Below are 22,517 nucleotides of genomic sequence, written 5' to 3' on the forward strand. Positions count from 1 at the left end.
GGTGCATAGACAGGTAGCCCTGAGATCTCCTGATCGGACGGCTCTATTGAGGCTGTTCATGATCCATAAAAGCCGAGTTGGTCTAGGACTCACTAACTAATATAATAGGAAACCAACCCAACTTAGATGACATGACCTGGTTTTTTTAAGAACCCGAGTTAATTCCTTATTTTAGGTCAAATGGTTAAAAGTGAGTTTTAAATTCCAGTTCTCCCTGAATTTTGACCCTCAAAACTTGCTCTTGCAAATTTTTGTGGGGGAGTTAAAAAGACCCCTTCCCTAGGGACTATTTGTTATGCCACATGAGAACAATATGACAAAAATATTTCATTCTGAAAAACTAACACACACTATAAAATTTTGATCAAACAAAAAGTTTATAGATGGTCACTTTTTCTTAAGATTTCTCTGGGCGTAAAAACTTATGGAAAAATGATTTCATATTACATCATTATGGTTTCAATCATAAACAATTAATTTGAATCCAACAACTCTTCGAATGACCTACCCAATTCTAGTGACATTCATGAAACAAGTGAAAATGTACTATGTTACATAATTATTTACTTTGTGACCTATAAGTGCATGGGTAAACTATTTTTATTATATAGCCATAAAATTTTAATAAATTAATATTAAGAAACTAATATTATTAAAATTGAACTGGCCATCAAACGGGAATGATGGCCTATTTTGATCTAATTGGATTAGACTGGGTTCAACTGTGGGTTGGACACAATAGGGATGCTACCATTAGATTTATCGTATATTTTTTATTTCATTAGTTTTTAACATAGTCCAATAGTTTGGTAAGTTGGCATGGTATTTTTCATTCAAAGTGTTTGGTATTTACTTCAAATCTTTCCTTCAACAATTTTTTTTCAAGTTTCTTATAGAGATTATTGAACTTGACCCAATTCAATCAGCCTAATTTTGATTTAACCATGGCCCCTCTCTATTCCCCCATCCTTCAACCCTGTCTCCACCCCATCCCCGCCTCGACTCTACATTCTTGATCAATCCCCTACCCAGTCTTGACCCACAAGATGACCCATTAAAAATTCTATAAACTTGTAAAAATTATAAAAATTTTAAAAACTACAAAAATCTCTATATACCCAAAAAATCATTCAACAAGTTTATATCCCTAAGAAACTTATAAAATTACATCATTGTATCATAAAAGTATATGTCATTCATATATTTTTAATGGGCATTACGGGTGTAAAACCCCATGGGTTCAGTTTGGTACAAGTTGCAAACGAGTTGGATCGAGTCTGGGGAAATTCGTTCTTGACCCAAAACCCACTAGGGTTTTTTCTCCGCCCCATCCCAGACTTGTGGTGTGAAATCTAAAACTCATCCTTGGGTTTTCGAGTCAAGCCATGTCTGGTTTCCATCAAAACTCGACCTTATGCCCACCCTGCACACACACACACACATACTTATCCCTTGCCTCTATTAAAAACAAAATGGTCAAAATTGAATAATCAGTAACCCAATAACCTCACCAAAATGGATGACTATAGGGTTTAGTAACATTGGTCATAGGTGAGATTCTCACTGATATATCACGCACCACAATGCGAGACGCCTCAAATTTTTATAAGAGTTAATTTTTAGGGACAAGATATAAACACAAGAGATCTCAAGGGAAGGAGAGAATAGAGGAATTCTAGTTATTGGGAGAGAGGAGGGGAGAAACAAAGGGAGATAAGTAAGATGAAAAGAGAGAGAGGTGTACGAGCGAATTTGAACCAAGAGGAAGATGCTTAAATGCTCAACCTCATGCCTTGAGGCTATATTTATAGTTGTGTGAAGGTGTTTACAATGAATAACATACCCTTAGGGCTACAAGCTTCAAAAGAAAAAATACATAAGATGACATACACCAACTTGTATAACTACAACTTTATGTTATCTCTATAGAAGTTATCCTTATTTACAAGTCATACCACCTCTACACATGTGGGTGTCTCTTAACAATAAGCAAGATATATCACTTCTTATATAAAAATAATATTATGTAATGTTACACCCAAAACATTTCATTAGTTATATCCATGATATTTTAGATATTCGTGATATTTTAGATTAGTTATATCTATGATATTTTAGATTTTGACATGAGACACATAACTTGAGATTGGTTTTCTCTTGACCACTAACCAACCTCGAGCTTACAAAGGAAAGAAAAACACTAAAGAGGGGAAAAGGCCAAAAGGTTATAACATGGTTATTTTGTAATGGCACAATATGTAGTTAAAATTTCACATAATTTTTTTTTTTAAGAAGACGTCTCATGTTTGTACAGTGACATAACGTTTAAGTAAAAAAAAATTGTTACATCTCATCATGTTACATTCTTTTAGCTATTTCCACTAATCTTTTTTTTATGATATTATTTAGTTAAATTTATAGTTAAGCATAGTTTATCATCGATCTATCTCTTGTTCCATAAGCTCTAGATCATACTCTTTATTAAGCGTTGGATCAACATCAACCCCCATAAGATTGTTATGAATTATACACATTGCTAACCTACTTGAGTTTTAATTGAATATTTAGGCTATGTCTTAAAAAAATATTTAATTTACTAAATTATGATAGACTAGTAATTAAAAACTTTAAAAAAATAAAAAAATAATAATAAAAAAAAACCCCGATAAATTTCTAACATTGCATGCAAGTTGCAAACGGTCGATCAGATTTATCCGACAAAGATTTGTCACTTTCTCCGGTCGCCATATCTCTCCGTACGAACAAAGCTGACACATTGTGACCTTTTTGTGCGATAAACAGACAACCCTAACCAACCACGTGTGGCACTTTTGACATTAATGAGTCAAATAACGGAGTTCAGAGTCTACTGATTAACGTGGGTGACCATTCCAGTTCAGCGTCTTTCTTCTTCAGATCTTCGCCGTCGAGCATGGAGACGCGCTCTCAAATTCCAACAGTGAAACTAGGAAGCCAGGGATTAGAGGTCTTTGCTCTCTTCTCGCTTTTCTCTTTTTTTCTTAATGAATGTAGCCGTAAAATTTACAAATCTGAGAATGACTGAACCAAGTCGGCAAACAGCTTCCAGAAAGTCTGATTTTTAATTTCCGGAGATCTCACTGCGTAATGTATTTGAGATTTGAGAAGAGAAATTTTGTTAGTAAGATCGGTGCCTTCGTTTCTCATTTGTTTCTTCGCCGGGTATTCCTTTCAATCCAGGTCTCCAGGTTGGGTTTCGGATGCGCTGGGCTCACCGGAACGTATAATGATCCTCTCTCCGAAGATGCTGCAATCGCGCTTGTAAAAGATGTTTTTCATAGAGGGATTACTTTTCTCGATACAGCAGATTCGTATGGATCCGGTGCCAATGAAATTTTAGTTGGGAAGGTAAAAGTTTGGCGTATTTCTCAAATTTCAAATATTTGTTTGCTTTTCTGTCGCTGTATCGAATATCGAATAGTTCCAGGGCCTGCTGCACCTTGCTTGCTCTGTTGGTTCATCATATTTGACAAGATTATTGCTTCCGCATGCTTTCCTTGATTCTTCTTACATTTTGTTGAATATAAACAAGAAAATGTAGTTGAAGAACTTTTGATCGAAAGATAAAACAACATCAAGAAATCTCCCTTAATTCAATTTGTTACTTTAATGCCCATAAAGGAAAATTAATGGTATGAGATAAAGTGGAGATAAGAGAAGTGAGTGGCTAACAACCAACTTAATGCGTTGTGGTTTTTATTTCTGCAGTATTTATTAGAGCAATAGAAAACTTATTTTCTGTCAATTTGAACTGCAGGCGTTGCAGCAGTTACCCAGAGAAAAAGTCCAACTTGCTACCAAGTTTGGTCTTTTTAAGTATTCACCTGGTGAAATGATCGTCAAGGGCTCTCCTGACTATGTACGTGCTTGTTGTGAAGCTAGCCTTAAGCGCCTTGATGTGGATTATATCGATCTCTATTACTCGCATAGGATAGACACATCAGTACCAATTGAGGATACTGTAAGGGTTTTTCTTCGTTGCTCAATTTTCCTTTCGTTTATGTGAATGTGGATCTCTGTGATAAAACAATCTGCAGATTTCTATACAAATAAGAAGGCTTCTACTTGTTATTCGTTTTAAAATGCGATTTGCTTGTGATTTTAAATCCGTATGGATCTATTAATTATTTGGAGTTGGGACACGTGAAAATAGATGGGGGAGTTCAAGAAATTAGTTGAAGAAGGGAAGGTGAAGTACATTGGTCTGTCTGAGGCCAGTCCAGACACAGTAAGGCGAGCACATGCTGTGCACCCCATTACAGCAGTCCAAATGGAATGGTCACTTTGGTCTCGTGATATTGAAGAACAGATAGTCCCATTATGCAGGTTTGTCAATGTGAAGTCTGCAACTTCAGGATTGTATGTCGATCAAGATTCTTTATCCTGCTGTTTTATTCTTTTCTGTTTTCTCTTTTTTCCTTTTTGCCAAATCTTTCCTAGTTTCAATGGCGAATTTTAAGTTATGCTTTGCAGTAGATGACAGGGTAGCTGTATAAAAGCCACATTCCCTGGGGTTACATGTTGTGGCACATGCTTCATATTTCCTCTCTTTATGCCTACTATCGATACAAATAGATGTGCTGTTCAACCCATATATTTCTTTTTTCGAGCTGTCACATGAGTTATACCAGGACAAAACCACAATCTAGTGTGCTCACTATTGTGATTATCTTAGAATGTATAATTAAACTTCTGTTTTTGTTCTGTTGCTGTTCTTGTTAGGCCTTAATCTTGTCAAGAATTCTCATAGCTATTTAGATGTTTTCATGATGGAGGCTCTGCCTTTTTCATTTCTTTTCCCTTTCTCCTTGCATTATTCTTGAACTCTTCAAGGAACCTCAGGCTCTTCTATTTGGTAGAGAAGAATATGATCCAATAGCAACTCTTGGTTTTCAGGGAACTTGGCATTGGAGTGGTTACTTACAGCCCTCTTGGTAGAGGTTTTTTCGCTGGAAAGGCAGTGGTGGAAAGTGTGCCTGCAAATACATTCTTGGTATAGCCTTCGATGGATTGAAATGTTCAAATATGTATCATCTTTCCATATTTTAAAACATTCTTCATGTTATAAGGTTGCATAAAAGCAATATTAGTTAATTGATCATGTTCAACAACGTGAACTAAGTAACATAATGTTGTTTGTGTCAGTCATCACATCCTAGGTTCACAGGAGAGAATTTGGAGAAAAACAAGGTATTTTATGAGAGAATAGAAAAGTTGGCCCAAAAGCACCTATGTACTCCGGCTCAACTAGCTCTAGCATGGGTTCTTTATCAAGGGAGTGATGTAGTGCCTATACCAGGTACTCTGTCGTCATAAATTTTATTTCTGTAATGTTTAAATATTTCTAGTTGATATTTATTGTTGTTTCATCATCACTGCTCTTCTATTTTTAGATAGAAACTACAACAACAACAAAAAAAAAAAAAAAACTTCTAACGTTCGAAGGACCAATTACCAAGATATTAAAGATAAAAGGATTTAGTTTCAAATGCAAGATAATTTCCTTGTATAAATGTACTACTATTTTTTTGCCAAATTGATTGTTAGTTATGTAAAATGAAGGATTTTTTTTTTTTTGGCTATTCTGATTCAATCTTACTAATTTATGATGAAAAACTTATGGACCCAAAATATTGAAAATTTCCCCTTACGAATGTGGATAGACTTCACTTTATTATGTTGTTCTTCCATAATATAACTCAATTAGTAAACCAAACCTTGTGAACCTGAATCTTAGACCAGCCTCTGCTGCTAGAACAAGTATCGTAGATGATGATTTTTGTCATTTTTATGATTTGAATTGAAACCAGACACTTATAACATATTACACATACCTTTGTTCAAATGGTAATTAGTTACACATATTGAACATCACGGCTGATCCAATACGAAAAACCATTTGGTATGAAACATGAGAAACGACTATCTCAGCCGTCTGGAGATATCCGTTGATCAGACAGTTGAGATAGTCATTGATCATGATCGGACAACTGAGATAATATTTCACATGTTTTGCACCAAATGGTTTTTCGTATTAAATCAACTTTCATTGCACATTATACCTAATCTTGGTGAGACTTAAACACAAGAACCTCTCCATGTGATCGTTAAACTGAGGGCTCAATCCACATATACATATTAAATGATTTTCTACCATGTGATTATTAATGCTTGGCTTCAAAGGAAAGTGTATTTCTACTTATTCTGTTATATGCAAACAACATATTGTCTTATTTATGAACCATCCTGTACGTGAGCCTAATGTTGGAATTTTATCTGCATTGTTCTTTTCCTGTGATTTATAAATCTAAATGTGGACTATTCTAATACACTGTTTGAACCCCATAGGGACAACCAAGGTGAAGAACCTGGATGATAACATTGGCACCTTGAAGGTGAAACTTACTGAAGATGACTTGAAGGAAATTTCTGATGCTGTGCCTGTCAACGAGGTTGCAGGTTCTTCAACTTATACCTATATATTGGCACACTCATGGAGGTTTGCAAATACACCGGCAAAAATTGGACAAACTCAAGGTTTAAATGCAAGTGAGATGTGACCATAATGAATAAGAAACTCAAAATGTTGAGTCTGTGCTCGCATGAATGCATTTATTCTTGTCTCGTCTCGAAAACTCACATGTCATTAAGGTTAATTCCTTTTTAAAAGAACTTGGTTCTTCTCCACTGCTCCTCTCTTTGCTGCCTGGATCGTAGTTACGCAACAACCATGACAGGTTTGTTTTGGAAACCGAAAATGGATTTAACAGATGTCATCTGTCAACCTACCGGTGTGCGGTTTCCTTCATGCATGAGTGCTCTTGCTTGTTCCACGTTACAAGAAATCGGAGTTCGGTTACGTACGTCCCTGGTGCACGATTCATCTGCTTCTTCTTGCAAACGTATCACAGAGTGACCAGTCCAGAGTCCAAAGTCGTCTGCTCGTTCTTCTGTTCCGTGCCGGACTTTTCTCGAGCGTCCTCTTCTTTACAGATTCTTCTCCTCTCACGACTTCCATTTATGGCCTTCCTTTTCAGCCGGGATTGTAGCTAACGCAATAACCATTTCGGAGTTTTTCTCAGAACCGGACATGGCCTCAATAGACTTTGTCTTGCAACAGTTGGGCGCTTTCCGATGCGTGCTCTGGCCGATTCCTCGTTTCAGGAAATTCGATTATAAGGAGTATTTGGTGAAATGGAAGGCAGACAAATGTTGAATTATGGCAATTAGAAGAAGAGGTTGCAGCTTATGGGAGCATGACACGGAAGTCTCATGGATGGATACATGCATAACTGGGCCAAATATGGGCACATTGGGGTTACCATCAGAAAGACCAACGCAAACTGGTACGATAACCCCAATCCCTCAAGAAGACCATTTGGCATCAACAACACCTTCACAGGGCCCAAAATGCAAACCTGGCACGAAACAGCCAAAGCTACAACAGCTAGGGTGCATGGGCACGCACAGGCCGCTGCTGCAACCCAGGCTCGCATGCCCAAGTGACCAGCGAGGGGCACGCCAACGACACGACCAACTTACTTTTCACCCAAAGTAAGATAAGCGGCACGCCGAAACTTTAAGGTTGCTTCCTAATCGGATATAGCGGCGTGACAATTCAGCACATTTACCCTGATTTGATTTTGGATTTTTGATAGTTGAAATTGCGGGCTTCCCACATATTCCCAAATGCCAATGAGTCCCCTGCGTTGTGAACGAGTTAAAGTGGGTGACGTTTTTCATCCAATTTGTAGCAAGCTGATGATAGTTTTTGGGAAAGTAGAACATCCGACTGTTTTTCCCTTTGTCTTCCTTCTCAACTCAATCAGGCCATATTACATCTGACCGCAAAAGAGTATAAAAAAGCAGATATCTGATTCCGGAAGAGCATATAAGTGGAGAATCTGTTATCTTTTCATCAATGGCAGGAGGGGACAGAAGTGATACGAGCTTCGAAAATACTGCAGATTGTTTTGTTTGTTCTTTTTAATTGCATAAAGACAATCAGGAAGTCAGAGAATCTGAATTTTCGTAAAATGGTGTCTTGCTGAGTCCCTTAACAATCAGGCTGTTCACCTTGCCACCGCTACCATGCCCTTCCCTTTAAGAACTTCAAGGCTACAGCTAGATATCACATGAAAGAAAAAACATACTGGTTATACAAAAGTTGAATAAATTGCTTACAAATATGGCATAAAGGAAGCTAAGACAATAAGGCATTCTTAATTGCTTGTGAGGAGACAAGGAGCAGGGCAAACAAACACTTACCCTTTTCAATCAACTTTTACATTTCCATGCCATGTTTGAGTTTCAGGTGACAGATCTGGTTCACTGGAGGCCTCCGTAAACTCCTCTCTGTACATCTCTTCTATCATAGGCTTCCACAGCCGGACCCGTGCATTAATAAACCAATTTGAAACCTAAAAGTGTCATGACCAATTCCCATTAAACGCAAATTTGCCAATTATAAACACAAGAACCAGCATTTATTTCCTCTCCATGTGAAGTATCAATGGCAAGGTTAGTGTCTGGCAACCTAGAAATAGATGAAAAATGCTGATAAACTTGAGGTTTGGGTTATCAAAAACCACTCCTCCAGTAACACTACTGATATTGCAGAGTACTTGAGGAGCACTGTATCTGGCTAACCATAACCCACCAAAGTAATTGTGCTTGGATTACCTGGTTTCGAGTTAGACTAGTCTGTGATGCTAGCATAAGCTTCTCAGAGTCATTAGGATAACTGCAATAGCATGAGAACGCATATTTATGTTGCCAGGATAACGGCTAGAAAGATGAAGCTGAATTTTACCATTGAAGACAAAAGCACATACGGATGGAGAAAGTGTTCAAAAAGCCATGCACGGAGGATAATGACAGACTTTTCAGGCAGACCTCTTAATGGTCTCCATGTTTGTGGAGTTTGAGACAAACCCAATTGCTGAAGCGTTGAATTCCTTTGTCGAGTACTTTGATCAAGCAAGCTAAGTTGAGAAAGTCCACCTCGAATTCTTGGTAGATCTTCTAAGAGACTCTTTTTGGCAAGACGTATTTGAGCTTTGATAGTGTTCCTCAGAGTTGAGAAATGTCTATACATAGCTTGGCGGGCAAGAGCTGTGTAAGACATAGCTGTGCCAGAGAGTGCCACCACTTCAAATGATGATATAACTTCCTCCAAATGATGGCAATACCGTTCATATCGGCTGTCGAGCTGAACATAAAGAAAATCTGCTATGATGAACAACAACATGATCATTTATTACATCTTATTCTAAGTTTTTTTTTTTCTTTCTTTTGAATGGCCAGGTTGTTCCACTTATAGAATCATATGTCCAGCAGATTCTAGTTATTGAAAAAGAACAGGAACAGCTGCCATGAAACTACTTTAGTATTTACAAAATTAATATCTTTCTGGGTTTCTGCAATCTATACAGCATCCTTGTTCTTCCCAACATCAAACTTGGTAATCACCATAACCACTTAAAGACATATTTGTGTTGCACCACTTAGATCAGTTGTAAGTTGACCGGGATTGCTAACATGAGTAATACAAATATCACTTACACATCCAAGCATACAGTTCAGAGCCAATTACTTTACATGAGTAAGAGAATAACATAAAGGATTAGCAAGGAATCACACAAGCTCAATATACTTTTTATGATGCAAACTTATTGATAAAACTTAGCTACTCAACAGGACTAATATTCATACTAACAAATAGAGGGCAATTAGAGTTCGTACCTCATTTAAGAGATCAGTGAGTTTGCTCATTTTGATCCTTAAGTCATGCTTGTCAGCAGATGAAGCTTCGCTATTAGAAGCAATTTCCCAGTTCTGATAATTCATAGATTTCCCCTCTTTGGAACCACTTGTTGACAGCCCCCCATCCTTTCCCAGTTGCTGGTCTGAATGGAACTCAACCCCCTTGGTGACACAAACGACTTCCTCCAGTAAATCCTGAGCTGGCTTTAGATATCTCGAATTTCGAATTGTGGAAGTAAAATTATCTAGTTCATTAGAAGTTGATCCATAATGGGCTTGTGACATAGCAGAGTAACCACTGTTTACAGCACTGCCTCCACAAAATGAAGGATGAACTTCTCTTGCCTCTTGTCTATCAACAGAGTAGTGAGAGCCAAAAGGATTCAGATGCAGGTTTTCTTTATGGTGAAATGAAGAGATAAGATCCTCCGACGGGACATGACACCTGAGAGTCAGAGACAGTCCTTGTGAGAGACCAAAGTTATGCTGAGGAGTTCTCTCTTTTGGGTTTTGAAGATTTAGTAAATGTCTCTGCCTATAGATGCTAGTATCCTCGGGTTTTTCAGAATGAACAAGATCAATGGACCTACACATCTGCTCCTGAAGGGACTGTAAACTAGGTAGGACACTGTTTAATTGAACGAAATTGCTGCTGCTTCTTCCATCCCATTGATAGGGATAACCATGACCATCAAAGCTAGAAGAACCAGTAACCATGGCCGAGATAATGGGTAGAGCCAAATGCTTGATGTCGATGCCTTGAATGGACCTTGCAAAACTACAGCAGCCCAAGTTGGGGGTATGAGGTCACCATCGCATGAGATTTCCCATCATCTTACCCTAAATTCTGAATGAAATAATGGTTGACGAAGCAAAAAGCCCCCTGACCTGAAATGTGAAATTTGGATAAGATGCCCAGTACCAGAGACAATAAGGGAGCAGGTGACATATACTGTATCTCAGCACAACGGGCTAATGTATCAAAGTTTGTTGGTTTGAATTGATGAATGAAGACAGGTGCTTTCCACAAGAAACGCTATCATAGAAGATATAGTTGCGAGCAACTGAACTCTTGTACAGTTCCACCAACAGTTCAGAGCTTCAATATTACCAGGAAGAACTCTAATCTCAGTTTAACACAAGTAAACACTAGTAGGACAGATTAAGCACATTGACACTGTTGAAGAACAGAAACAAGTTTGCTCTCTTCCTTCACATGATGCCAAATTCCCATGAAAAATGGAGGAAGTAAGACATGAAGGTAGAGTACCGAAAAACACATGAAGCCTGAAGCAATAGATTTAAACAGAGGACATGAAATGCGAGAGACTTTCAAAGCTATTTAACACTGAGTATTGCACTTGTGTATCTATAAAACACTCGCTGAAAGAAAGAGAAGAAAAAACAAGGGGGGGGAAACCCAACGGAGGAGAACGAAACAAAGGCTCTCTGCTAAAGGGGTATGAATAAATCCAAAACCTAAGCAGTCTAATACAAACAAAACTGAAACAAATATTCCATGAGAAGAGAAAACACTGAAACATCACCCTTCTGTAAAAATTTTATAAAAGAAAAGTAAAAGCAGCCGCTACAGAACAAAGTTGAAGCAGAACCCATCTGCCAAAAAGCAAGGAACGCCCCATGGAGAAAAAGAAGAAAACAAAAGCCAAAGTTTAACTAATGCCACTGCAAAATCCCTATCAGGAAGTTAAGACACGGAGCACCAAAACGAAAAGGAAAGTAGAAAATAAGGAGGCCCAGCAAAACTTAAAACGAATACATGGAACACAGTCACAGAGATTAGCACTCACATAAGCTGACCTCAGACAGAAGAGCAAAGCCTTCTTTCTCTAGTTGGTTGATCTATACTCTTAAAACTCTAAACTCTAAACTCTAAACTGCTCCCGACCATTTCAAGAAACTAGTATTCGCTGCTTCTCCTTCCTTACTGTGATAAAAGAAGCACTCCCTTTAGAGACTAGACAGAGCGTCAGAGCTCAAGGACCAGAGAGCCACATGACATGGAGAAGCCCAGCAGTTTTTCCAATAAGCATGCAAAGAGTAGAGAGGAGATGAATGGAAAGCAGAAAAGTTGGCACAGCCAAAGCGGTCCCACTTCCCTGACCCAGCACATACAAAGACAGCAAGCCCAACACAGAAATCGAACTCCCAGCTTTAGCTCCTGCCATCTTTGGAACACACTCACAGTCTCTCAAAGCTTTTCCTATTCACATTCCCGTCTCTTTAAATCCCTTCATTGCTCGTCGGGCTTTGTGCGTAAACAACAGAGTCTCTGTTCTTTGGCCTGAAGTTGAAATAATCAGCTGGTTTGGATCCCAGGAAAAAAGTAGGTTATCTTTTCCGGTTTCAGTTTGTCTGTTGCTTGTGAGAATATCTTTTCTCGGCCGAGAGAAGCAAGGACACAGAGAAAGAGATCCAAAAGTGGATACATGGTTGCAGACTGCAGAGACCAGGTTGTAGAGAGAGGGAGAAACCCAAGTATGCCTCTTAGTCTGCTACTTTACAGATTCCTTTAAACTGATTGGTGGGATACTTTTTTAATCATTGTATTCTCTGTTACTGTTCTTTGTCCTCCTTCTACAGTACTCTTTGGCTGAGATGGACTGCGGGGGTCCACTTCACCGGACATGGGATCTACAGCCGCTTGCAAGGGAACATGATCGTGACTGTTCATCTGCCGTTGAGATGTAATAGGGTGGGAGCAGAGCCCATGGAACTGTCACGATCATTTCCAGAATTAGGAAAAGCTGCTCTTCCTTACCTCCTTCACGGGACCCATCAAACATTTTCCTTTATGGTTCTGGTATTATTGCCTTATTGGTCTTCCTTCTTGATTATTCTATGTGATAATTATTAATCGGTAAAGAAAGATCACATCACTCGACGATTTTATTTTCCTTTTTCTTCCTAGCGGTTATCTCTTCACCTTAATCGTTTTTTTATCTTCCTCTCCAACAACAACAAGTGGAGTATTTGTTCTGCAATCTCGAGTCCAGATGACTATTTTTGGAGAGGAAATGGGAGGGAAAAGATAGTAAAAACTAAGAAGGGATAACGGGGTGAAGAATGAAGAAGCTGAGACCCTGCGGATTACAATTTACAACGGAGAGGCCAAGGACCTCGGAATCCAACATTGACCTTGATCGAGACGTGTCTACCTGATGCTGTTCACCCAACAGGTGCCAGGTGAAACTCGACGTGAGACCTCAATGAATAAGCGAAGACGCCAAGGATTGTCCTCTTCTTTGACGCCATGTTTGTTTAGCTAATCATAGATAAGTTTGGTACGCGGTTTGCTCCTGTCAATTCTTGCTACATAACTCTTTCGTATTTGATGAGCAGAAAAGGAAACAAAAGCAAGAAAAAGAAAGAAAAAGAGACGGAGGAATGATGGCAGTTATTTTATGAACCTGCACAGAGCAAAATGGTGCACTTGTTCCAAGAGAATAACGTCATTCTCGATAAGTGCAGGGATACATTGAAACTGATTTCAATACCGGCCCCATTGATGCATTTTAAGAAATGATGGGACCCTTCCTAGAGAGCAGTACTTCATCCCTCTTAAATTTCCCAAGTGAGATTGGAACCCTTCAATGAAGGCAGAACATGAATAATGAATCTGTTGAGGGCCATAAATATGTTAAGACTGCTGAACCAAAAAAGCAAAAACAGACCATGAATGTGTTAAAAGTAGAATAAAGAAAACAAGTCTGTCTGTCAAATGCCCAATACTCCTGAAAGAGCTTAGAAGTAGGCAGCATCGCATGATTAAATGATCACTGTAATTGCTTTCTGTGACATGGGTCCTGTATTAAAATGCCTCTTATCCCTGAATAAGGCATTAAAATTGGCAGTGTTAGATGGTAAATGAGCATTGAAAGGGATGTTTGTTTTTGTTTCTGTGACATGCGTCCAGTTCTTACTGCACTTAAAGAGGACATCTTTATCCCATACCATATATGATAAACTTTCAGTGAAGTAATTTTACATGTTCCCTTCTTCAACATAGTACAACAAAATTATAAATTCTATCTTTACAAATATGCCTACCGAAATCTACACAAATATCTTTATATCCTTCCCACCAATCTAATTTCTTATATAATACACTCTTGTTCCCGTTCTTATCTTGAAGCATAGCGCCTACCGAGGAACAAATAGCTTCTACAGGCAGCTTATTCTCAAGAGCTTAAGCTTCCCAACTGCCATTGATAGATATCCCAATTTTCAATCGCCAATCTCAAGCCACAAAATCATGCAACAACTGTGAGGATCCAAACCTGTGCTGCCGGTTTGCCAGATCCAAACAATCAAAATTATCAGAATCTTCGGGCACTACAGGAGCTGCTGCACTATACATGCTGTCCCCTCTCATTGTAACAAAGTTCTGCTGACCACCAGAGACGGGTGTCATTCCACCATCACAATGCTGCAATCCCAGCGTTAGTGAGACACCCCCACCACCAAACCTGCCTAACTCAGACATCTGATAGGCCATGAACCTTCCATTACCGTCCGGCTGAACAAGAGCATCTTGAAGAAGACTACAATCTTCAGTATTGGGTTTCTGGTCTCTTGGTTTCACATTCCCATAACCGTGGCCCTCCTTGCCTCCACTGTGGTGGAAAACAGACGTTGTGACAGACATTTCTACATCTGAAACATGATCAGATTTTGTATCATTGAACTGAGAGGTGGATTGGGATTTTTCAGGAGCTGAGGACTTCATGCTCAGGTGATCATCCCTGTCCTCTGAGTTTCCAACTTCCTCCCTAGCTTTGGATGCATTTTCAGATGAAGAATTTGAATCCATCTCTGCATCACCAATCTCCTCTTTATACATCTCCTCAACCATGGGCTTCCACAGACGAACGCGTGCATTTATGAACCAGTTTGAAACCTGAACCAAAAGAATAAATCTTAGAAGCTTAAACTGTAAGAGAGTGGAAAAGGACAACAGGTTATGATTATAAGTTACCTGACTTCTGGTCAATCCAGTCTGCCTTGCCAACATTATTTTGTCCGAGTCCTTGGGATAACTGGTGACAAAACACTCCACATTAAAAAAGTGACTTGTCAAACATGAAGAGGAAAGAGATCTAGTTTCTTTATGAGATCAAACTACGTACAGGAAGCCCACCCACCATTTGAGAGTTCCAACACAGAAAGGTACAAATTACAATCCAGCAATCAGAAGAAAATGCTTTATTATGTGCAGAAATGCTAAAAAACAGGTCCCCTGTGTATTAGTCTATGGCAAATGTTGGAAACCATGTACCCTTTTAAGAAAAGGTGGTTTCACTGAACATTTCTCTATCCTCTTAATGAGAGCATAAATGAAAAGAGGACTACTAGGGCTTAAAGTAATATTTTTGGACTTTTTTTAAAAAAAAGCTGTCTGCCTTAATGGTCTGGCTGTTTTTCTCCTATGCCCACATTCTGGCTGTTAGTAAACATGAATTTAATTTGTGTGGCCAACGAACCACTCAATTGGGACAATAAAGTTTCTTCAGGACTTACGGGTGAAGGAAGTGCTCAAACAGCCAAGCCCGAAGGATTGAAACAGAACTCTCAGGCAGTCCACGCTGTGGCCTCCATGCATGCTGTTGAACCATACCAATCTGCTGCAAGGCCCGCTGTTGCCTGAGCTGCTGATCCACAAAACGAAGGCGAGAGATCCCTCCACTCCCCTTGCTGTTTGAACCTTCTTGCTCACCAAGGTTTCTGTGGGCTGCTCGAATTTGACCATTTATTGCATCTCTCAAGCAGCGGAAATGCCGAGAAATTGTTTGGAGAGCAAGTGCTGTGTATGGTTTAGCAGCCCCAGCTCCAGCTATTACATCAAAAGATGAGACTACAATTTGCATCTGATGGAAATATTGCTTGTATCGTCGATCAACCTGCAATGAGTACATGGATTTAGCAATTCTATCAGATGAAAATAATAACCACAAGATATTCATCTCATGAAAAAGAGAAACCCATTTCCACCTCCTACAGGTAAATGGAATTAGTCTCATTTCATGGAGAGCAAAAAGAAACCAGATAGTATTTTAAAAAGAAAATAATCATGGTTGTTCATGTACACAATGAGGACATAGAGCTTGCAGAGAAACACACATAAGTTGCTTGAGTTACAACAGGCATATTACATATTCAATCTGGACTGTGACGGGTAAGTCTCACCAAGTCATTAACTGCTCTATAATTCTCACCTATAATGTTATCATTTATATTAAATGACTGACCTTACAGCATAGAGACACAACCTTTATTCAGGATTAATGTGAAGCTAATTTGAAAAACATGGTGCAGTGAGAATTCTTCATAATTTCAAAATGTCCAAATTCTACAATTTCCCTCACCCAAACATCCATAATTAATTTTTTTTTCTGGTGTATCTATTACAATGGGTTTATATCCGGTTATAAACTCAAACTCAAGACCTCTGTTTAGAAAACCCCTCACAAGTCCACAGAGCCACAGCATATTTCAGAAATTTAAATGAAAAAGTGTGTCAAGTGAGATAGTATTTGTTCCCATGGACTAGAAAAGGTTAATAAAGTTTTCTTGAGTTTTCTAGAATGACTAAAGGGGTATGAAGGAGGCTAAAAAACCAAATGTCCAAACATTCAACAAGTGATTGCTTCCACAGTTTATCATCTAAGTGCCAAAAAGAAGTTGAGAAAACACTCTTGATTGAATGCAAAAATAGTCAAGACATTTAAAAGGAGTGACAACCCCTAGTATGCTTCAAAGAAACATTAAGAAGAAGACAGGTGGAAAAACTAAGAATATGCCTATTATAAAAATTCCATTAAAATGACAAGTCCACTGATCCTGGACTCACTTTTCTCAGCATAGAGAACTTCACAAGGATGTTGAGCAAATTAAGCATCTGATTAGATTCAGCTGAAGTTTCTTACCCAAAATCAAGAACTGAAATTTGTCGAAACTACCTAATTGATCTGTTTTTCAAACAACGTGGGTTTCAACAAAGTCTTGAACAGCATAGTCATTTATAAATCTGAAAACTCCAGAACCAAGAAAACCATATGGGATAACAACTTAGCAAGATTACCAGGTATCATTTTTTTCTCCTGTTGGAAATATTAAAATTTATTATGCATTTTGATGCTCATAATACTTTATTACTGATCTAACAATTACAAAAGAAAGAGAAGTCATACAATTTTCTAAAATGGAAAGTGAAGCCCATTAATCGACTTAAATACTTCCAGGGGTTTCTCCAAGCATATTTAAATCCATCTGCCACCACTGTGAAGTTTTTGTTCCTTCTGATACTGGATAAGTGAAAGGCAAAAAGGCAAGAGCTAAACTGGGGGGTGGGTGTGAATAGAGAGAGAGTCTAAACTTGAGAGCAGGAAAGTAACAGGTCTGAGTGCTTAAAAGCTAAGACATGATAGGAGACTTACTAAAGCCTACAAGAGATGAGTCTTGATAATAGATATAAGACAGGCCAACACATCTTTAAACTTGACTACCGGCTGCTTCTTAGTTCCACCTTCTAATCCAAGAAATAAGATAAACAAAACCAAAAACGAAAATGAGATGTATGCATCTTAAAGGGATGACAGAGTTTATGAAGCAGAAGGCTGTCTCTTTCAGAGCTGTAATTGTGGAAACTAAAGAAATCTTCTATTATCTCCTCCAACTACTAACTATTTTACTCCTTGCCCTTTTGAACTGTGCATAGAATTTCCTTTAGAGCTAATTAGACTAACTCAAAACATGCTGTTGAATCAAGAATTACTACAATATACTGTGTTTATCTGACAATGTTCAAACATAGAAAATGTCTTCAATCCAAATAATTTTCATTCTCCTGGTTATACTAGGAGCTCATTTCCTGCCTCACTACAACTCAAGCACAGAGCAACTCCCAAATTACTGCCCGTTTGCAAAGCAAACATATAAAAGAGAAGCTAACATTCCAAGACCTCTGAAGAGGTAAAGGGTTTTCCTTTCAAGGGATGCCATGCCCACTGCAATTTTCTTTTTCTTTTTTTTCTACTGATCCTTTTTCATTACTTTTCTATTGCTTAACAAAAAAATTCATATGAAGCTAATGGGTTTTTTACAAAACCAAATTTTCATGAGGATGAATAAAGTATGGGACACAAGAAATTGAGGCCCATAGTCCACAGCCAGAGTAACAAAAGTAAAGAAGAAAATCCCTTACAAAGGTGGAAACTATACCTCATCTAACATGGCTAAAAGTTTTGTCAACTTGTTTTGCAAATCCTGTCTTTCAGCTGGTGATAGATCAGCTGTGGAGTTGGAAGATGCCTCTTGAGGATTTGAACTCATTCCCGATGAAGACGGTAATGAACTTCCACCCCTAGATCCCCCATCAGACTCTTTTGGGCCCTGCATACCAATAGACATAAAGTTCTGATGCCTTTCTGTATCCTGCTTCAGAGCCTTCCTCACATTAACTACTTCATCAAGTAGCTGTTGAGCTGCTCGGAGATATTTTGAGTTTGGAATTGTGCTTGCTAAAGCATATTGATTAGGATCAGAATTAATCTGTTTAAGAGTGGATGAACTTTGAACATTATTCAATACATCTCCTTTCATTCCTTGATCAGAATAAGCAGGCTGCCTTGGCTGTTTGCCCCGAGTAGTAGTGTCATCTCTATCACCTGAAGTTGACTGATGCAGTCCCACAAAAGATATGTCTGTAGTACCATGTCGGAACTGGAAAGATGGCATTGGAAGGCTTGATGGGATTTGGGTGCCAAGGCTAAGAGATAACCCCTGCCCTTGAATGGCTGAAACATTAGGACCACCATGAAAAATTCCCAACTGGGTCTGAATATCCATTGGGGTATCAGCTGCACCATGCATCTGCGGATCCATAGCTTGCACAGTCAATGAAGGCTGCATGAACAACATCTCATTCCTCCCATCTCTCCAAACTCCGTAACCCAAGTTAGAAAGGATTCCGTGATGAGACTGTGTGGAATCTGAAGCCCCTTGAGATGAATCTTGAGAGAGCATTGAACTGTGAACTTGAACATCAACACATGCTGGCTGAGATTGTGAATTCCCACCCATATTATCTGGATAAGACCCAGCAGACGAATAATTAATGTAAACCATGTTATTGGGAAGAGAAGATGACTCAGGATATGAAGCAGGTCCTGGTTCTCTCAGGTAAAGGGTTGGCATGACATCTCGTTGATTGCCTGAATTGAAGTAAGTCGCCATTTCAATGGTCTAGGTAAAAAAAGTTCAGTTTTGACTAAGAATCCTGAAACAATCCCCTATGTCTTCTGGCATGCGATCCTGGAGAAGTTCTGAAGAGTTTCTCCACACTGAATGAAGTTTCCACTGCAAGAAGAAATAAGAATTATGATGTACTGAAAATACAACGATCAAGATTGAATTTTTCAAACAAAATTTGATAAAACAAAGAGCTGCACAGAAATTCAGCAACAGAAACAACTTCCCAATCAGAGAAAACAACTTGACTGTCAACTTTTGGCATCACCTTCAGCCGTTACTTAATGGTCCAGCGCATGCATACCTTTGGCCTTTCTTACTAAACATCAGGCGTTGTAAATGGGCGATTGTTTCAAATGATGAGAAAACTGTTGTGTCTCCCCAATCAGACTCTACCAAGTAAAGGAGTATTAAGAGCGCTCATCGCGAGAAGAGAATACATAAAAGATGGACCAGAACCGGCGACCAAACTGTCACCTTCTCTATGCTTGAACTGAAGCCTAAGCCACAGGTAGAGAGGAATATATTCACAGTGGACAACTTCGACTACCCATCTGGAAACCAAATCTCCTCTCAAACAGACAAAATCACAGAATCCTTACTTAAGTAAGAAAGCAGGAAACTCCAGACCCACAAACCCCAATCCTATAATCAAGACAGATAAAATCACAGAGAAAAAAGAAATAACTTAATCTGTAAATACGAAGTCTAACCACTCGAGAAGCAAATAATTCAACAACCCCAAACTTCAAACAGGAACGAAGTAGAAAGAGACATGCAATATCAGGAGAAAAAATTCCCGGTAAAACCAAGTAAATGGAGAACTCGAAGGAGCAAACAAACCCCCAAAATCCTGCCTTCAAGAATCCAAAAAAATAAAAAAAAAACAATGAGCAGTAATCAAGAGTTAAGAAATATGATAAAAAAAAAAAAAACTGACAGACGATAAGACGACAGAGTCCAAACGCAGATAATTCACAGACTCTAACTAAACACGATGACTCATATTTCCCTTTCAATTCCGGTCAGTAGAACATGCATGCGGAAACAACCCAGAAAAAAGAAAAACGAAAACAAAAAAGAGGGTTTCATTCCAGTAAAGAGTCAATAAAAAAACAGTACCTGAGACAGCGAGCTCAAGGTTGTGTCTGTTGTGGGGGGCAGGAGAGCTCGAATTCGCATCCGATCCTCCGAGAGACAATCCGATCCCGAGATCCGAAACAAGCCCTTTAACATCGGTCGAATACAAGACACAAAAAAAAATTATAAAACTCTCACAAATCTATTTATCTCCCAATTATTTAATACTCTCTCTCCCCATCATCAGACGACCCAATATTTCATACTCCCACGTGGAGTCTCTCCTCACCTCTCTCCATTTCCCTTTCTCTGAAATTGTTTGTTGCTGTTGCCGTTGCCGTTGCCGTTGTTCCCCTGTTGTTGTTGTTGTTGGTCTGGTTAAGGTGTTCAATCTTGTAACTACCAGTTGGTGGACCTAAACCTCCCTTAAACCCATTTTTCTCCCTTCGTCCCTTCTCCCACCTCTCTCTCTCTCTCTCTCTCTCTCTCTCTCTCTCGCTCTCTCCAAACAGAATAAAAAAAAAAAAAGCAGAATCAAGATGTACCAATCATTCTACCACACCATCACTCTATCTATCTACACCAGATAAATCCCTTTTGCTGTTCCCCGATCATGAAAAAATTATCTGGTGATAATGTTGATTGAATCCGGTTATTTAATGGCGGAGGGACCCACTTGACTCAGCTTGGGCCTTTGGCCTCCCTTCTGCCCGCTACTCCCCAGCTGATCTCTACCGTGCCGTGTGCCCGACCCTCCCCAATTTGTATTTTCCGTAGCTCATCGCCGACGTCACGATACCCCTCTCCCGTGGTCCTCCCAACTCTTTTGAGCTTCATCTGAAATCATAGTCGCCTTCTATAAAACCATCGTCTCCCGCCGGACCACTAAAATATGAAAAGAAAAACTCAGTTTGTTAATCTTTTATAATTAAGAACAATAATATTAATTAAAACACGAGAGAAAAAAAGATAAACCTTCCAATAATATTAAGAAAATGAGGACTCCCTTTTGAGTTTTGAGATGGGCCCCACAGAATAACATCCAAGCGTTCCGGATTGCCTCCACTTTCCGGTTACTTATTGGTGTCATTTCTACCACTAAGGTTCTCCTGCATCGTCCATCCTACTATCCTTACCTTTTCTCCCTAATGGTGGGGCCTGGCATTTGGGAAGGTACGATGCCATCACGATAAAACTTTGCTGGGCCCACTTGAGTGGCATTGTCGTAGTAAAGTAACGTTCCGGTGGTAGTTTTTCTACAAACGGTTCATTTTTCGAATGCTCTGACAGACGGAGCTCATCTCTCTCACGGCAGCAGATCTAGAGACGCTCATTGGGATGTCCGATTCGCGGTTTCCGACGGCGCTCTCCGTCGATCTGGGAAAACCTCACGTCCTGTACGAGAGACCAAACATGCCAGCAAATAATGCACCCGTGTGATCCTCGTACGCCGTACGCTTATAACGAATCTCTACCGTTGATTACGTGGGCCAGGGCGGCTTGTATGGTTGTGTTTGTTGGTTAACTAAGTAGATTTGGTTATCTTACCAACAAAACAAAAGCTTAATTTTAGATCTAATCGGCTGATTAAGTAGTAACTATGACGTGCGGTCAACCTTCAGTTGGTGGGATTAAGGATAACGATCAAATCGAGCGGCCACGATGATTAGTTGAAAATAAACCGTTGAGATTAGTTTTCTTTAAATACAAGCAATGAGAACTTAGACGCGATTATAATTAATTAGTTAAGTAGCAACCGACGATAAGATGACAGTGATAGACTAATGACCGTGATTTGTTCTTAATTAAAAATCCAACCGGGCCCACCAAATCAACAACCTCGATTAGCGTCTCCGCTGGACCCATGCAGGAAATTACACGAAATATAATATTTTTAGTAAGCGCGGTAGGCAATTTATACCGGCCGGCATTAAAATATATAAAAAAATCCATAAAAGACAAAAAATATTCTAAATTTATTTGAATTTAAATATCTTTTTATTAAATATATATATAAAGATACGAACGAGAGGTTATATTCCCGCGTTTACGTGCATTGACTGTGAATCAGACAATCAGAAACGGCACCAATAAAATTTACATTAAATAATTTTATTTAAAAATAAATAAATAAATAAATACTGAAGTTTGAGTCATTAACTACCTAAGCATGAATATATTGAAATAAAATTCTTGTATTTTAATATTAATAAATTAATCAAATAATGTATTTTTTTTTTTAAGTGTGAAAAAAAGCATAGTGTCGGCAGCTGAGGTGGCGTGAGTTTATTAGCAATGACATGGCTCGGGCCCACTGTACCTACGAAGTGGGGGATCATGTTTTGTCTTATTTGATGAGTTCA

At 38.9% G+C, this 22,517-nt stretch overlaps 3 protein-coding genes across 5 annotated transcripts; 1 reads left to right on the forward strand and 2 right to left on the reverse strand.

Annotated features, from left to right (window-relative positions):
• Positions 1-2,932: 2,932 nt before the first annotated feature.
• LOC137935485 (perakine reductase-like) lies at positions 2,933-7,088 on the forward strand. Its single transcript, XM_068780132.1, has 8 exons — positions 2,933-2,986; positions 3,220-3,387; positions 3,797-4,000; positions 4,193-4,365; positions 4,936-5,032; positions 5,185-5,338; positions 6,388-6,559; positions 6,932-7,088. The coding sequence occupies exons 1-8, from the start codon at positions 2,933-2,935 to the stop codon at positions 7,086-7,088; spliced, it is 1,179 nt and encodes a 392-aa protein (XP_068636233.1).
• Positions 7,089-7,738: 650 nt separating this feature from the next.
• Positions 7,739-12,279, reverse strand: LOC137935109 (BEL1-like homeodomain protein 11). Of its 2 annotated transcripts, XM_068779769.1 has the most exons (6): positions 11,616-12,279; positions 9,784-10,692; positions 8,874-9,250; positions 8,722-8,782; positions 8,308-8,459; positions 7,739-8,163 (listed from the first exon to the last, which is right to left on the reverse strand). In XM_068779769.1, the coding sequence occupies exons 2-5, from the start codon at positions 10,519-10,521 to the stop codon at positions 8,313-8,315; spliced, it is 1,323 nt and encodes a 440-aa protein (XP_068635870.1). In that variant the 5' UTR covers positions 10,522-10,692; positions 11,616-12,279; the 3' UTR covers positions 7,739-8,163; positions 8,308-8,312. The 2 variants fall into 2 exon arrangements, with proteins under 2 accessions (XP_068635870.1, XP_068635869.1); XM_068779768.1 differs by having other exon boundaries at positions 9,784-12,279.
• Positions 12,280-13,766: 1,487 nt separating this feature from the next.
• Positions 13,767-20,800, reverse strand: LOC137934045 (BEL1-like homeodomain protein 7). 2 transcript variants are annotated; one of them, XM_068778240.1, is made up of 5 exons: positions 20,197-20,800; positions 18,046-19,182; positions 15,346-15,725; positions 14,804-14,864; positions 13,767-14,725 (listed from the first exon to the last, which is right to left on the reverse strand). In XM_068778240.1, the coding sequence occupies exons 2-5, from the start codon at positions 19,057-19,059 to the stop codon at positions 14,066-14,068; spliced, it is 2,115 nt and encodes a 704-aa protein (XP_068634341.1). In that variant the 5' UTR covers positions 19,060-19,182; positions 20,197-20,800; the 3' UTR covers positions 13,767-14,065. The 2 variants fall into 2 exon arrangements, with proteins under 2 accessions (XP_068634341.1, XP_068634342.1); XM_068778241.1 differs by lacking the exon at positions 20,197-20,800 and adding an exon at positions 19,379-20,170.
• Positions 20,801-22,517: the final 1,717 nt, after the last annotated feature.

The sequence above is a fragment of the Aristolochia californica genome, unplaced genomic scaffold (assembly GCF_029961685.1).
Source record: "Aristolochia californica isolate CCGP_79_NKW_82.1479 unplaced genomic scaffold, dmAriCali1.0.hap1 SCAF_6, whole genome shotgun sequence".
Lineage (NCBI taxonomy): Eukaryota > Viridiplantae > Streptophyta > Magnoliopsida > Piperales > Aristolochiaceae > Aristolochia > Aristolochia californica.